At 42.4% G+C, this 17,122-nt stretch overlaps 1 protein-coding gene across 1 annotated transcript in view; it reads right to left on the bottom strand.

The window, feature by feature from the left end:
• Window positions 1-14,403, bottom strand: part of Nmnat2 (nicotinamide nucleotide adenylyltransferase 2) — a 145,112-nt gene extending 130,709 nt beyond the window's left edge. Inside the window, exon 1 of the mRNA XM_013015635.1 lies at window positions 14,098-14,403. Coding sequence (XP_012871089.1) covers window positions 14,098-14,182 — 85 coding nt within the window. The 5' untranslated portion in view covers window positions 14,183-14,403. The remainder of the gene's footprint in view (window positions 1-14,097) is intronic.
• Between the last annotated feature and the right edge of the window lie 2,719 nt (window positions 14,404-17,122).

Raw genomic sequence — 17,122 nt, 5'->3', positions numbered from 1 at the left:
TATTACAAAATATTATTCCTTTTGTTTCACAATGTAACCTAGACTGGCCTCAGATCTATGATCTTCCTGCCTCCACTCCCCAGTGCCGGGACTACAGGTGTGCAACCACCACAGCTGGCTACAAAGCTACACAAAACACCATTTTTCTTTTACATCCGTCCAACCATTTAAAAAACATAAAAGCCATCCTTAGCTTCATGCCATACACACACAGGTTTGTTCGAGAGGCCATGGTTTTTCAGCTTCTGAGTCGTTTCAGTCACTCTGTGTTACAGATGAAAGAAAGACTAAGTGTATTTGCAAATCAGCAGTCCTTAAGCTTATTAGTATCTGTAGAAAGAGAGAAAATGTGCGTGAAAATAGGGGTCAAGTGGTAGAATAGTTGCCTAGTAAAATGTGAGGCCTGAGTTCAAGCCTCAGGACCAACGAACCAACAAATAAATGAGTAAGTAAATAAATAAATGAAATGAAATAATAGGAAAAAACTGAAACATTTACCCTGTTTTTATTTTAAAATATTTTATCCATCAACTTTGATTCTCTGGGGCAGAGTAAGTTAATAAACTTTTAAATCATGTTTAACAAGATAGGCTCATGGTAAATAAAGAAAATGAGTCTTGAATTTATATGTACAAGATTTATACGCACAAGATTTTATTGTCTTTGTTTTAATTTATAACGGTGACAGTCTCTAAATTTCACAAAACTGCTCTATTTAAAAGAACGTATGTGGCTCATATGATGAGTCACATTTATCCGCACATAAATATTTCAAAAATCATATAGTTGTTGATGTTTCATTTCAGGACTCCCTAGAACGATTGTTTACCCCTCAGTGAATACTAAGATGAAGGATGAGGAAAATATTGGAGACTAAAGCATGGGAAAACCCAATTCCTCATTTGAAAAGTCATAGAAAAATCGAAGTTTTAGAGCAGAAATAACAGAACTGTATTTGTCTAAACCTTCCAGGATTAAATCTAAAACAAGTGGCAAAGGAAGGCATCTTCATGAGACTTTCTTCTTAGACTACAAAGTCTTTAGGAAAGAGAGCGAGTACACCTCCAATTCTTCAAAATTAAAGAAGATACAAGTTGGGTAAACTGAGTCCCCCAACTCTGGGAATACTCGAAAAAACAGGGACCATCCACTGAAGCCCCATGAGGAGGTAAATTTGGGACTTAGGTGGGAAGAACTTCTCCTTAGGGAAGTGGGTTGGAGTGGGCACTTTTGTTGCTTTGCTGTTGTTGTTGGGGGGGGGAGTTGTATGACAGCATATTTCACCAACTTATGAAATTAATAAATACAGTTTATAAAATGTACAATGGGCCAAGTGCCGGTGGCTTCAGTTCTGTAATCCTAGCTATGTAGGAGGCTGAGATCTGAGGATCAAGGTTCAAAGCCAACCTGGGCAGAAAAGTCCATGAGACTCTTCAATTAACCACCAAAAAAGCTGCAAGAAGAGATGTGGGTCAAGAGGTAGACAGGTAGCCTTGAGAAAAAAAGAAAAAAAGAAAACCTCAGAGACAATGCCCAGGCCCTAAATTCAAGCTCCAGGGTAGGTGTGCGCATGCGCATGTGCACACACACATACAGTAGTTCCATTTCAAAAGAGAAATATATAAATAAAATTAAAATAATGGGGGGGAGGAAAAAAACCTTCCTTATTTCATATATAGTCTCTTTAAAATGATATGGGATATCATTGGGGCCTCTCCCTAATGAACTGCTAATAGGAGGAAAACTAATATCTGGGGTACAGCTCAACATCCACCATGTATCCCTGGACCCATCATCCTCTAGGAACTCACTACAAGTGCTGGGTAATGTCATGAGACTCGAATTTATATATACAAGATTTTATTGTCTTTGTTTCAGTTTATAACGGATGACAGTCTCGAAATTTCACAAAACTGCTCTATTTAAAAGAACTTATGTGGCTCATATGATGAGTCACATTGATCTGCACATAAATATTTCAAAAATCATATCGTTGTTGATGTTTCATCTCAGGGCCCTTCCCTCTCCCGATCTGCTTCTGCCTCTTGTCTCCTATGTGCCCAACATATTCCTGCCATGTTGTCAGCTCCTGGACATACCTTAAGGTGCCAGGCTATTGGAGATGCTCACCCTTGCCCTGTTGTCAGCCCAGAATCCCATTCTCTATCCTACCTACTAGGTAGCTCTGACTTTCAAGCTCAGACTCTCATTAATACTTGCCCTGATGCCCTTCTACCATGTTTAGAGCGGTTACTTCTTCCTCTATGCTCTTACTGGTCTTGTTCTCATCTCTTTTATTGTCACCTGAAGTGCAATGCTGACTTTGTTTATTTCTAGAGGCTGTCCAGAAGATGACCTCCTGAGATGGGAAGAAGTGTCTCTAATTTTTATATTCTAGGGCCTAGCACAGTGCCTAGGCACATTCATAACTCAGTGAATATTTGTTGAGCTAATCTCTGCCTGAACGCGCACCTGCCTCTCTCCTTCCTCCCCACAAGCTTACCAAAGACTTGTGATAATAATCACAACTAATTCTAAGCATTTCATTCATTTATTCATTCAATATACATTCATCAAGAACCAGTGTGCACCAGGCCCTGTTCTAGGCCCCAGATATGTGGAAAATCAGAATGAGCTTGAGTCTCATTGGGATAACAGACATTAAATCATAAATGTAACAAAGAAGGAAATAACTTGCTTTGTTCAAAGATAGTAAGAGCTAAGGGGAAGCAGATATAAGTAAAGAGAATAAGGGGACTGGAGTGTGTAAGGCATAATTTAAAGCTATGTGACCAAGAGAATAAGACTTGTCACCTACACAAGAAATGACAGTTGAGCAGAGACTGAGCAAAGTGAGCTAAATACATGGGTATTGTAGACAGAGGGAACATTTAGAACAAAGACTCTATGGTTAAAGGTAGGCAATCAGCAAGTATGGCAAAAAATGGGGTAGAGACTATGCTAGGGTAGGGTGAGAGAAGGCAGAAGGTCATAGAGGCCTGAATGTCATTAGGGTGATTTAGAGTGAGCAAGGAGCTATTAAAGGATTGTGAACAAAGAAACAGCATGATATGACTTAGATCTCTTTACATTTTGAAAGGATTCTGGCTACTTGCTAAGAATTGAGGCCAAGGGTAGAAGTGGGGAGATAATAGGCTACTGCAGTAATTACAATGGAAGATAACAGTGGCTGGATCAGGTTTGTAGATGAGAAGAGGTGGTTGGTCCTAGTTACATTCTAAAGATACAGAACATTTGCTGACATAGATGGGGAGTTGCAAAAAGGGAAAGAATAAACCATTCTTAGTCCAAACTTTTTGGCCCAAGTGACTGGAACAAATGAAAAACACTCTGAGAAGCTGGAGGCTATATTCTGTTTACTGTCTGGTAAGTGTCAAATGAAGTCCATGTACAGCGGTGTGGCCATACACATAGAAGTGACATGGAGGCAGGTGTATGGGTACTGTTTAGATGCCAATATTTCCAGGGTCTATCTCCAAATCTTGCTCTCTTGCTGTTTCCTCTGAACCCTCTTGTCCCAGAATTATAGGAATTTTCCTGGCTGGCTTGCTTGTCTAAGAGTATTTTGCAGTAGACTTAATGGAAAACAGTTGGATGGTAGTTGGGTTTTAAAAAGCTCAGCTAAGGTAGCTCCATTATTAGGAAGATAATGGGGACAATGATGGCGCTGGAAGTGGTTATAGCATTTGCCTTTGCTGCTGCAGACTTCATAAATCTTGGTGATATTGTGAAATACAAAGAGGGAAAGGAGCCAATGCTAGGAGGATGGCCTTGGTCACACCATGTAAGCTGTTGAAATGTCTTTTAAAGCTAAAATACTTCTGAGGCTAACTGCCAAACTGTATCCAAAGAAGGTAAATGCATTCCATTGCTACTGAATGCTTATAATTGGAGAATCTCTGGCAGTAGAAAATTTCCCTCCTTGTAACTTGACTCTGCATTTGTGTATAGTGAAACATGAACATATTCATAAATAAAGTTATATAATTCTCTATATAATGGACTTCATTCCAAGTCTTTGTAACATCAAAGCTTAAAAATTTATTCTAAATACCTTCAGTTAAACAAAATTTTGATATGAGGATTGTAAAACACACACACACACACACACACACATGCACACAAGCCTGACATTGAAAAAATATATAATGCCCTCCTTAGTATGTTTAGGCCTTTTTTTTTAGTAATTCAGAATGATCTGAAACTCTAAAGTTGAGGGAAAATTGTACCAGAAAATATATTTTATAGCAACATAGATGCTAATTAGCAGCCATAATATATAAAACATTATATTAGTAACTAAAAGAACAATATTGTCAAATTTAACTTGAATCTTGGGGCTAAGATTGTAGCTCAGTATGCATAAGTCAATTTCAGAACAGCAAAACAAATAAATAGAAACGGAAACACATTAGAACCTTTTTTAAAAAGAAAACCATTTTAAAACTATATTTTCTTTTTTTCCAATCATGCTTATAATACTTTCACAACAATAGTTGTGAAAGCAACTAATAGAAAAACAATTATAAATGTACACACACACAACTATTTCTATATTTTCCTCTCACGTATGAAGTTATTTTAGAAACAGAGATGTTCAAACTTGAGTGTTGGTGAGTTAGGCTTTTTAGTTTGCCTCCATGCTTCAGCTGTTCATTTGAGTTACTCTCACACTGGAAACTTGAGGATAAATACTTCTCTGAGATTCATAACATTTCAAAGGATGTTCCCACTAAACCATAATTCAAGCTATTTTAACACATAAGAATTGAACATATTGTATTATCACAGTATGATAATTTAATACATATCTATGATATGTAATGTGATTATATTTCCCTCTCAAACACCATTTCTTTGTGTTGAGAAACTTCAAGCCCTTTCTTCCCTCTTTCTTCTCTGGTGGGACTGGTGAATGAACTGAGGACATCAAAAATAGTAGGCCAGTGCTTTACCACTTGAGCAGTCCTTAAACTATTTCTTAAAAGGTATATGAAGCTGGATGCTAGTGGCTCACCCCTGTAATCCTAGATACTGAGAATGCTGAGACATGAGGATCATAATTCAGAGCCAGACAAGACAGAAAAGTCTATGAGACTTTTATTTCCATCTAACCATCAAAAAGCAGGAAGTGGTGCTATGGCTCAGGTGGTAGAGCACTAGCCTTGAGCAAAAAAAGTTCAGGGAAAGTGTCCAGGCCTCAGGATTGGTACACACACACACACACACACACACACACACACACACACACACACACACACACACACACAGGCTATAAGACTCTTAATTTTTAAAAGCTTTAAGCACAGAAGCATAGCTATTTTTAGAATAGGATCCAGTAATACAAAAAGGGCAACTGAAAATAAAGTTGTTTCAAAGCAGGATCAAATAATAAAAAAAAAAGAGAAACTTGAAAATAAGTAGTTATTTGTTTCAAAACTCTTAGAATACCAGCTTCCCTCTTGGTGGTATCTGTTCCATGGTTAGTATGAGCTCCATGGTGGGAGGTTGTCAGCCCAGTCAGCTTTACACACAAAAATGTCTATTTTTTTGCCAAGTACAGGTGGTTCATGCCTGTAATCCTAACTACTCAGGAGGCTGAGATCTGATGATCACAATTTGAAGCCAAGCTAGATGGCAAAGTCCCCATGAGATTTTTATCTCCACTAAAGCACTCAAAAACCAGAAGTGGTGCTGTGGCTCAAGTGGTAGAGGCTCAGGGACAGCACCCAGGCCCTGAGTTCAAGCCCCACAATTGCCCCCCAAAAAATCTCTTTTTTTTTTTCAACCTGGTCATCTAGTGTCATGAGCAGACATAGCTCCTGTGAAAGATATTGCCAAGAACATTCAATCCATGTGTTTCCCTTAGTGGAACTTGGACTTTGATACCCAAACATCTGCTTGAGCAGATTATTACAGCCATCACCTTATGTTTATCAGTGTTTTGTGAACCATTTAAATTGTTTAAATTGTTCCCAATTTCATAGCTTCAACTCTTAAGAAGAATCCATTTTACCAGGCACTAGTGGCTCACACCTATAATCAAGACCACGACCAGTCAAAAATGTTAGAGAGACCCCCAGGGCTGGGTGCACATTTGTTCCTTTAGCTATTATAGGAAGCCTAAAATAGGCGGATCACTACCCAGATGTGTACCTAGGCAGAAAATGAGACTCCATTTCAAAAATAACCAATGCAAAAATAGAGCTAGAGGTGTAGCTCATCAGTAGAGGCACTGACTAGGAAGCAAGAGGCTCTGAGTTCAAAGAGAGGCTCTGAGTTTACAAAAATAAAGAGCCAGTTTTAAGGGTTTGGGAGTGGTGTTACATGTCTATAATCTCTGCTATTTGGTAAGCAGAGGCAAACAAGGCAAAATTTAGTGCATTCCTCTCTCAGTAGGCAGAGATAGAGGATCAGGTCCTAGACCAACCTGTAGGCAAGAAAAATTGGAAAACATTCTCAGCCAAACTAGAAAGCAAAAAAGATTGGGAATGTGGCTCAAGTAGTACAGCACTTGAATGAGGCTGAGTTCAATTTCCCCTAAAAATTCCAGTCAATTTTAAGTTAAAATTTTATTCTCTCATTTCTAAACACAAGCAAAACAATGAAAACCTCCTGTTATCCTTTCCCCCCAACTATTAACCAACCTTAATGTCTTTTTTGTGTGAAGAACTGGAACCTACTGGGAGCTTTCATTAGAAGACCCAGATGTAAGGTTAGGCTACAAAAGATTTTGAATTTAGATATTTCTTCTTTTGCTTCAGGGCCTGTTTAGAATACATGTTTCCAAAATTTTAGAGTAAGAAATATCAATCTCACTTCCCCCCCCCCACTAACTAAAACCTGCTTCTCATTCAGTGTTTTCTATTTGTCTACACTGGACAAAAAACTCAACAAGTTACCCCGACAGCTGCACTATCTCCCAACCTCAAATCACTAAATGACAATTTGAAATAACTTTCAATATACATCTTCAGTAAGAGTCTGATGCCCATCTTCTGTGTGTTAAACTGTTCCCCTGAATGATGAGTCTAAGTAGTTACCACATTTCTGCCCACTCTATGTTCAAAACTCAGTTAAATCTTAATTTAAAAGACAAAATTACTTTAATCCTTTACTTTAAAAAAATGGGGTGTTATAGTGCTGTTTTAAGTGATTCAGATTTATAATCCTAGGTACCCTTGAGACTGAGACCTGCAGATCTTAGTTCTAAGACTTTCTGGGTAGATAAATCCTCAAGACTTCTACCTTCAATCAACTCACCAACAGTCAGAAATGGAGGCATTACTCAATTGGTAGAGCACCAGGAATGAGCAGAAAAGTGAAGTGAGAGCCCAAAGACCTTGGCTGAAGCCCCAGTATTGGCCCACCCCCACAAAGTCCTAATCAACCAACTAATAAATAAACAAACCCAATGCAATGTCTTTTCACTGCCAATGGGATAAAGCTTAATTTCTAAATTCTTTTTTGTGTATGTGTCAGTTGTGAGGCTTGAACTCAGGGTCTGGGCGCTGTCCCTAGCCTCTTTATGCTGAAGGCTAGCACTCTACCACTTGAGCCACAACACTACTTCTGGTTTTTGAGTGCTTAATGGGGACTTTTCTGCCCAGGCTGGCTTTGAACGGCAATCCTCAGATTTCTGCTTCCTGAATAGCTAGGATTACAGGCATGAGCCACTGGTGCCCAGCTTAATTTCTAAATTCTTGTTTGTTTGGGTTTTTTTTTGGTTCCGGTTGTGGGGCCTGAACTCTGGGCCTGGGCGCTGTCCCTCAGCTCTTCAGCTCAAGGCTAGCGCTCTATCACTTGAGCCACAGCGCCACTTCCGGCTTTTTTCTTTTTGCTTATGTGGTGCTGAGGAATTGAACCCAGGGCCTCAGGCATGCAAGGCAAGCGCTCTACCACTGAGCCACCTTCCCAGCCCCTTAATTTCTAAATTCTTAACTTCATGACTGATCAGACTTTCACCTGCCCTAACTGCTTTCCTCCCTGAGCACTCTTGAACTTTTCTTTGTTCTGACATATCATGACTCTTTGCCTCATCAACCTAGTCCTTGTACACAGCTGGGTCCTCTGTCTGGCACAAGGTCTCAAATGTCATTATTCTATTTACTCAACCACTATTAAGAGTAGTTTACCCCAAACCAGGTACTGGGAAATCTGTCAATGGGAAACCAGGGATTGTTTCTGTCCTCAGAGAGATTAGGCTCTGGCATGGGAAACACTCCTAAAACATAAGATGCGATTATGGTGTGGGAAAAGTATAAGGTGAAATGAAAGCAAATGTTAGGGTAGTCAGACTTAATTTAAGAGTCTGTGATGGTTCTCTGAGAAAGTATTATTGAAGCTAAAATCTAAAGGTGGTGTTGGTTGAGCTAACAGAGGGTAGTGGAGATAGTATCAGAGTACTAAAAACTAAGTTTTTCTTTTCTTGTTATAACGTAAGATACTGTGAACACATTTTTTTTTTTTTTTGGTCAGTTGTGGGGCTTGAACTCTGGGCTTGGGCGCTGTCCTTGCACTCTTCAGCTCAAGTTGAGTGCTCTACCACTTGAGCCACAGCGCCACTTCCGGTTTTCTAGTGGTTTATTGGAGATAAGAGTCTCACGGACTTGCCCGGGATGGCTTTGAACCGTGATCCTTAGATCTCAGCCTTCTGGGTAGCTAGGATTACACACGTGAGCCACCGGCTCCCAGCCTGTGAACACATCTTGGTCAAATATGTTTTGTTGATGGCCAGTATTGCCAATGGGAAAAATAATAAAACTTTCATCTTCTTTTGTTGGAATTAAAGCTCAGAAAACTCTTCCCTTCAAAGGTGTTCATGAATTGCAATGCTTTCCATGCAATTATAAGGAAATAATGTAAAGATATCTGAATATCCTGAAACTGATATCTTCCTGTTTGTTGTTTATGCTCATGATCAAAGTGACTTACATCTGAACTTCTGCTATACCATTTGAGAACGTAGCTTATCTCTTGGGGAAGGGGAAAATTAGATAGTAGGTACAAAGGTGCCAAGGTCTACATTGTGTTCAGTGACCATTTTATTAAGCATTTCAAACCTATTAAACAGTTTCTTGATTTCTGATCATTCTCTGTGTACCAAGAACAACTCAAACTCATTTTTTCTTCTGATTTCTAACTACAATAGGAGCTACATTTGCAACTATAAAAGTAGAAAGCCCTGTCTGTTACCCTTTAGGAGAGGAGAATTGGTTTGTGTCTTTTGCAAAGATCCAATTGTTCAAGTAAAAACATTTTTAAATAGAAACATCTAGTGTGATTAATTAAAATCTCTTCTTCCAGTTTTTATGGCCAAATTAAAATTTCTGTCAATTTTTGCTTTTCTATCTACTTCTTTTTTTCTTTTTAGAGGTACTAAGACTTGAATGCAGGGCTTGTGAAGCCAGAATCTTAGCCCTTACTTTCATATTTAAACTTGGTATTTGACTTAACAGAAGTGGATTTATTGACGAATATTGAAACAGAAATATGTTGCTGGCTGGGCACTGGTGGCTTACCCTCCTGTAATCTTGGCTGCTCAGGAGGCTGAGATCTGATGGTTCAAAGCCAACCCAGGCAGGAAAGTCCATGACACTCATCTCCAATCAACCACCAGAAAACCAGAAGTAGAGCTGTAGCTTAAAGTAGTAAGCATTACCCTGGAGCAAAAGAGCTCAGGAATAGTTCCAAGCCCCGAGTTCAAGCCCCATAACTGACAAAAAGAAAAAGAAAAAAGAAAAACAAGTATTTTGCTTAAGTTCTTAGTTTTTAAAATGTATGAAGATTACACATCAGTATGGTAGGTTATACTTCATTATAACTTGTTGTTGTTGTTGGTTGTAGGGCTTGAACTCTGGGCCTGGGTTCTGTTCTTGAGCTCTTCAGCTCAAGGCTAGCACTCTACCACTTGAGCCAAAGCACCACTTCTGGTTTTCTGGTGGTTAAATGGAGATCAGAGTCTCACGGACTTGCCTTGCCAGGGATGGCTTCAGATCTCAGCCTCCTGCGTAGCTAGGATTACAGGCATGAGACACCGGCAGCAAGCTTCATTATAACTTTTTTAAACATAAAAACTATATAAAACTATAAAAACTAAGAATTTCTATTTTAAAATTCTATGTAATAAAATGGACCCATGAAATATGACACAGTTTATGGGTCTACATGACAAAAATCTTTTAATCATCCTTGAAAATATTTTACTTACAGTTGAGTGTATGTGTCAAACATCTTTATTACAAAAACTATTTTCAAGTTTCTGTTGTCACAGCAGAGCAGGTGACAGAGTACTCCACTCCACTTTCAGAGCAAAAGAAAGCTAATTCAAAAGTGTTTCACAAATATTGAGAATTATGGAAGGCTACTTTACAAGGACTACAAGTTCTTGAGTTCTAAATCCCACTTCTCTCCTGCTTACAGACTTGCTATTTCCTCTGTTAGACAAGTAGATTTTTAAAATATAGGAGGTCTATTTAAAAATGTCTAATTTGAAAGTCCTCTTTTACAATCTTATTTGTAAACTTTTAGGGCAGATTTTGGGCACCTAAAGAAAATTGATAATGTCATTACAGTATTTCTGTGCTATTGAAAAGAAAAAATTGAAACCATTTAAAAGGAGGAAATAGTTCATGGATAACATTTCTTTAGCAATGAGAGAGAGAGAGAGCTCTTAAGGAATTGCTTACTTAGGAATTCAGTTTGCTGATGGTCAATTTCATTCTAATCAGTCTGACTACTGAAGGAAATAGAATTTTCACAGGAACGTGCAATCAGAGGATTACCTGCCCTTCTTGCAGTACCAAGGCCTCTACAAGAGGGGTCAGGAATGTGGGGTTTGAGAAAACCCTGCCATTGCTCTCCATAGACATTCATAATGAAGTCTCTTAGCTGACTGGATGTCAATTTCTCATTTGCGAAATACAGATAATGATGCCTGTCTCATCAGGTTGTGAATATGAATTAGTAGTGCACACCTAACACTTTGTTAAACAGAAATTGTTCTATGAAAATAAATTACAGGTTTGTGAGTATGGCTCAAGTGGTAGAGTGCCTGCCTAGCAGGCTCTCAAGGTCAGACTGAATTAAAACACCAAAACTGTCAAGAAATATGAAAAATAAAATAAGACAAATAGGTAGGCACAGGGCAGCTCAAGCCTATAATCCTAGTTACTCAGGAGGCTGAGGTCTGAGAATCATAGATCAAAGTCAATCAGGGCAGACAAATCTGAGAGACTGTTATTTCCAATTAACCAGTAAAAAGCTGGACCTGGAAGTGTAGCTCAAGTGATAGAGCATCAGCCTTGAAGGAAAAAGCTGAGCATGAAGTCCTACAGTTGAAGTCGCAGTATCAGTGCATAAATTTAAAAAAAGATAGTTTATCAAAAGTTCAAAGATACCAACAAGACTCTATGAAAATAATTTAATATGTGTTTTGTGTTCTTGTTTGCATTTGCTTTTCACATATGATTTAAATTCTTCACTAGATAGTAAACTCCATAACACCATAGATAGACATATCACATCCCCTTTTTGTGTCTGTCTATTGTGTCTGTATTACACTTAACTAATGGATACTTAAAGGACTTTGTTTACAGTCTCACTTGCTCCTCAATGTCAATAACAAAAAATCATCAGTACCAAAAGTCTCCTTTCACCTATTCTATGCATAAATTCTGCTGCAGTTCTTGCCTATGTCCATATATTCTATCCTCAAAGCTTGGGGAACATTGGCAGGCCATCATCCTGAACACATGGCTTCATTGCTACTACCAAACTCTTCATATACAGCCTTGGTTCTGAATCTAAGTCTGTCCTACATGGAATCTGAAACAAGAAACATGAACTACACACCACACACCCCACACTCCCCAGTCCCAGAAAGAGGGGAAGAGCAGGTACTGTTGGCCTACCAAAGATTCCTAGAGCTAAGGAGTTCTCTAAGAAAGTCCATCCCTGCTTGGTCAAGGGAGAGGAATAAAAATAAGACAGAAAGGAAAAGAAACATGAGGGGAAAGACACTGCAATCAAAGGAAAGCAAAAAGCAGCATGTTCCTGGGGTGCTGATATTCTATTACATTAGTGAGATGCACTGGTCCATCCAGGTTGCCAACTGCTGGCATTATCTCTGAGTAAATATGTATTTTTTTTCATTTTCTAGAAATACAGTAGATTCAAGGGAGAACTGGAATAATAGTGTAATTCTTTTCCAAGGAAAAATCCAAGTTCAACAAAACACTAGGAAAATGGGTACTTGAAAGGGGTGGGGTTTCAGGCGAAAGAGATAGCAGAATGAAGAGGAGAAGAACGCAGTCACAAGAATTCAATGTCTATCCTACAAAATAAAGAAAAGTGAGGGAAGGGGTGGGTTGGGGGTGGGCGGATGGGCATGTTGAAAGGGTTGATATTGATCAAGATGCATTGTATTTGTAAACTGCTTCATCAAATGGCAACTCTTTTGTACAACTACTTAATGACGATAGGATAAATAAAAGGGAATTTATTAATCAAGTAGTTGTACCAAAGGTCACAGTTCCCTAAGTCAGGTTATGAGTACAATCCATCTTGATCCACCTCACCCCTTGCATCATTCTCCCCCATTTTGAGCAAACACGTTTCCCAACAGCTGAAGGAGTAACGAGGAGCAGCGTCCGCCTCGCGGGCTTCCATCCTGCACGAGTGCCCACCAGACCCCCGTCGGAGTAGTTGCGCACCTTTTGCGCGAGGGTGTTTAACCAGCAGGCCCACGCCGGTGCGCCTCTTAGGTTCTGGGCTACGCATTTTTAGCCTACGCCACGGTCTTTCCGGACATAATGGCTTTCATGAAGCGGCCCCGGGAGAGCTGTGGCGGGCTCTGGGTAAAGTAACACGTGCCCTCGGCCGGCTGCTGCTCGCCCAGGGTTTCAGCACCAGCGCCTGCGGAGAGCTCCCTTCCCTGCGCCGGCCCCCGCGCCTCCCCGCGCCCCTCGCCTCCTCCGCCCCGCCGTGGCTTCCATCCCCGGCACGCGCAGAAAGCAACCTCGAACTTCTAACTTCTCCCCAATTCCTGCTTCTCCAGTGGCCTCCGCGTCCCTCCCGGATCGGGGTTCGAAACGCGCACAGCCGTGCCCCACCGATGGCGATCGATTGCCCACCCGCATCCATCCATCACCTCTCCCCTACTTTTTGAGGGCGCACTAACCGCCCCCCTCCCGCGCACCGCGCCGCGCAATCAGAGCCTCCGAGGGCTCCCCACACAACGCCCCAAAGCCTCCAAGACGCCACCCTCCCCTCCAGACCCAGGGCGCGCACACACGCACACCCTTACACACTCTCGCACGCCGCCAGCCGGCAGGGTGCATCGCCGCCCGGGGCAGAGCCTCTCCCCAACTCGGGCCGAGGACCACCGACCTCCCGCGGCGGCCGCCCCGCCCCTTCCTTCCTGGGCCGGAGGTCCCCCCCCCCCCATCACTCTGCAGCCACCTCAAGCGGACAGTATTAGGTGCACAGTCCCCAAACATTCACTCCGGTCCCCTCTCCTTCCCCTTCTCACCCCCCCCAACCATCAGCCAAGCCCTGCATTCATTCATGGACACCCCAGCCCCTGTCACTGGTGTGTTTTGGGGGGGGAGGGCATATTTAACTCCTTTCCTGTCCACCCTAAACAAATAGCACGCTATCTCCCACCACCCTCCCGCCCCCATCTCCCCATCTCCGCACCCCAACCTCTGCCTCCTAGCCAACTAGTCAAAGCACCGCACCTCGCTACTCTAATTCTCTACCCTGGAACCCCCCGCTCCCCGCCCCACATGACACGCACCCCAGCTCCTCCCCTCCCCCACTCCCAGCCCTCCGCGAGCCGCTCTGGCCCCCGGCGGCGAGGGACGCCTGGGCCAAGCAGGTGGGGTCCCCTCCCGCGATCGGGGGAGACCCGAGGAGCAGACCGCGCACCCACGGGGTGGGCCAGCCGTCCAGCCCCCCCGCCCCCCGTGCCCTCCCGAGAGGCGCACGCCTTCCTGTTCCCTGGCCCTGGAAAACACAGGTGCCGGGGAAAGCGAGGAGCGGAAGCAGCCTCGCAGGGTGGGCGGGGGGACTTACCGAACATCTGAATGTGGCCTTTGGTGATGGGGTTGAAGCTGCCGCAGGCCAGCAAGATAACGTGGGTCTTCGTGGTCTCCGTCATGGTGCGGATGGGTCCTCCGCCGCGGTGCTGGGGTCGCCTCTCTTTTTGTGTCTGATTATGTCTGCAGAGGGAGAAAGGAAGGCGAGGCTCCGGCGGTGGATGCTGTGGACTCCAAGGAGCCGCTCCAGACGCAAACCGCGTCACTCCCCGCCTCCCCTTAACGCTTGCAGCTCCGGCACCAGCCGAGGCCGCTTTGTATTGCTCGCCGCTCGGCTCGATCCTTCGCTTTTCTTTCTAGCTTCTTTCCTGTCTCTGGTCCCGGGGCCCCACCCTGTCCTCTCTCTCTTCCCTGGGCGCTACTTCACAACTGTACTCCCTCCTTTCCTTAAGAGTTTATCTCCTGGGCAGGACGTGGGACCCAAGCCCAGAGCCAGGCATGCTATGAGCACAGTGGGAGCGCCGGCTGCGTCCTGCCTGCGTCGGTTCGCTTTCTCTCCCTCACGGGAATGTTGGGTTTTTTTTTTCTCTTTCTCTCTTCTCATTTTACTTTCTCTAACCTCTCCCACTCCAGGTACGTTTGATCTCGTGGATTTTCTTAGTTACTTCCTCAAATTTTTAAGTGGTAAAATGACAATTGGTCATTTCAGTGCTCTTCATTTCTGTTTCTTTCTAAAAATGCCTTTATCAAATGATCCTAACTGAACTGAGTTCAAATCCTGATCTAATAGTTACCAAGAAAGAAGGGATATACCTCTTTCCCTGCCTTGTCGACCCATTGTTTGAGTTGAAACAATCATGGTTGTAGAAGAATATGGATTGGCAGGTTATTAAAGTTATATTTAGCCAGATGCTGGTGGCTTACATCTATAATCCTGGCTACTCAGAAAGCTGAGACACGATGATCGCTGTTTGAAGCCAGCCTGGGCAGACAAATATCAAAGAGTCATCTCCAACTGACCATCAAAAAGCCAGAGGTAATATATATTCATAATAAAGTTTTATCTTCCCAAACAAGGGATTCAGATTGGCCAGGAGTAGAGAGCAAGCGACTTTACTAGGTGCGCAATTAACATTGTAGTTATTTATTGAATGGCTACCATATGCCAAACACTAACTTAGGGACTATGAATAAAACAAAACTCTTGTTTTTTATCTAGAGGAAAACAAGCCATAAGCAAACAAATAGTTACAGCTTAGGAGGCACTATAAGGAAAAGTAAACTAGGGTCAGAAGAAAAGAGAAAGTCCCCCTTTATTTAAGGTGGTAGGGATGGCCTTTCTCTTGAGACAGTTATTGGAGCAGAAATCAGGAGGAAGTGAAGAAATGTGTCAAGGGAGTATCAGAATGAACACACTAAGTAGAGAAGCAAAGACAAAGGGCCTGAGAAGCAAGGCTGATAGTGTGGGGTCTGGTGAGGGAAAAGTCATTCAACAAGCCATACTAGTGTGGCTGAAGGAAAGTGTAGGAGGAGCTAGGTGACAGACTAGAAAGGTAAGACATATTACATAGGGCCTCACAGGCCTGGTTAGGACTCTGCATTTTTCACTAAGATAGGAAGCCACCAGAGTGATTTTGAGTAAAGAAGTGATATGATCTGACTTACATTTGGAAACTAGAAATTTGACGGGAGATACACATTTTGATGTTGTTAGTATAGTTTATATTTAAGGCCACAGAATTGACCAAGTTCACCTAAGGATAAACAGACATACGAAGTAGAGAGGAGACCTTCAGATTCAGCCTGGAGCACATCAAATTAGTAACAGTAGCTGATATTCATTGGGCATTACTAGAAGTTTGGCACTATGAGCCACATAACTTACTTTACAATTAAAAATAATACTACGAGTTTACATGGATTATATTCCAGGTTGGCCTGAAATTCATGACCCTTTACCTCAGCCTTCCTCATACTGAGATTACAGGTATATGCCATCATACCCAGTCTGAACCACATGTTTGAAAGAAGGGTAGAGATATCCACCAAGATGCAGAGATGGAAGATAAGAGGTCATATAGGAAGGACACTGGGCATATACAAGTAGATGGTCAGTAAATGAGACTTCAGACTTGTGTGGTCTGTGCTGTGGTCTGAATGTTGTATCCTCTAAAATTAATATCTCGAGACTTAATCCTCTGTGCGATAATATTGAGAGTGGGAAGTGATGAAGGTGGAAGCTTCATGACTGAGAATTAGTGTCCGTATAAGGCTCCAGAAAGCAAACTAGTCCCTTCTACCATGTGAGTACTCAGCGAGAAGGTGCTATCTATGTCCTCAGCAGATCCTGGATCTACCAGCACCAGAACTATAAGACATAAATTTCTGTTGTTCATAAGCTACTTTCTATGTGGTCTTTCTTTCTTTTTCTTTCTTTTTTCTTTCTTTCTTTCTTTTTCTCTTTCTTTCTTTCGTCTGTCATGGGGCTTGAACTCTGGGTCTGGGTGCTGTCCCTCAGCTCTTCAGCTCAAGGCTAGCACTCTACCACCTGAGCCACTGCACTACTTCCAGTTTTCTGAGTGGTTTATTGGAGATAAGAGTCCCATGGACTTTCCTGCCCAGGCTGGTTTTGAACCACAATCCTCAGATCTCAGCCTCCTTACTAGCTAGGATTACAGGCGTGAGCCACTAGCGGCCTGTGTATGTTGTAATTCTATTTGGGGGGGGGGCGGGGAGGTTGTCGGTTGTGGGCCTGAACTCTGGGCCTGGGCACTGTCCCTTAGCTCTTCTGCTCAAGGTTAGCCCTCTACCACTTGAGCTACAGCACCACTTCTGGCTTTTTCTACTTATGTGGTGCTGAAGAATCGAACACAGGGCCTCATGCATGCAAGGCAAGCACTCTACCACTGAGCCACCTTCCCAACCTGTGGTAATTCTTTTTTTGGGGGGAGGGGGGGCCCGGTCGTGGGGCCTGAACTCTGGGCTTGGGCGCTGTCCCTCAGCTCTTCAGCTCAAGGCTAGCACTCTACCACTTGAGCCACAGCACTACTTCCGGCTTTTTT

This window comes from Dipodomys ordii, unplaced genomic scaffold (genome assembly GCF_000151885.1).
Source record: "Dipodomys ordii isolate 6190 unplaced genomic scaffold, Dord_2.0 Scaffold27, whole genome shotgun sequence".
In the NCBI taxonomy this organism is placed as follows: Eukaryota; Metazoa; Chordata; class Mammalia; order Rodentia; family Heteromyidae; genus Dipodomys; species Dipodomys ordii.
The sequence above is the reverse complement of the archived record's forward strand: the minus strand, read 5'-3'. Positions and strand labels throughout refer to the sequence as shown.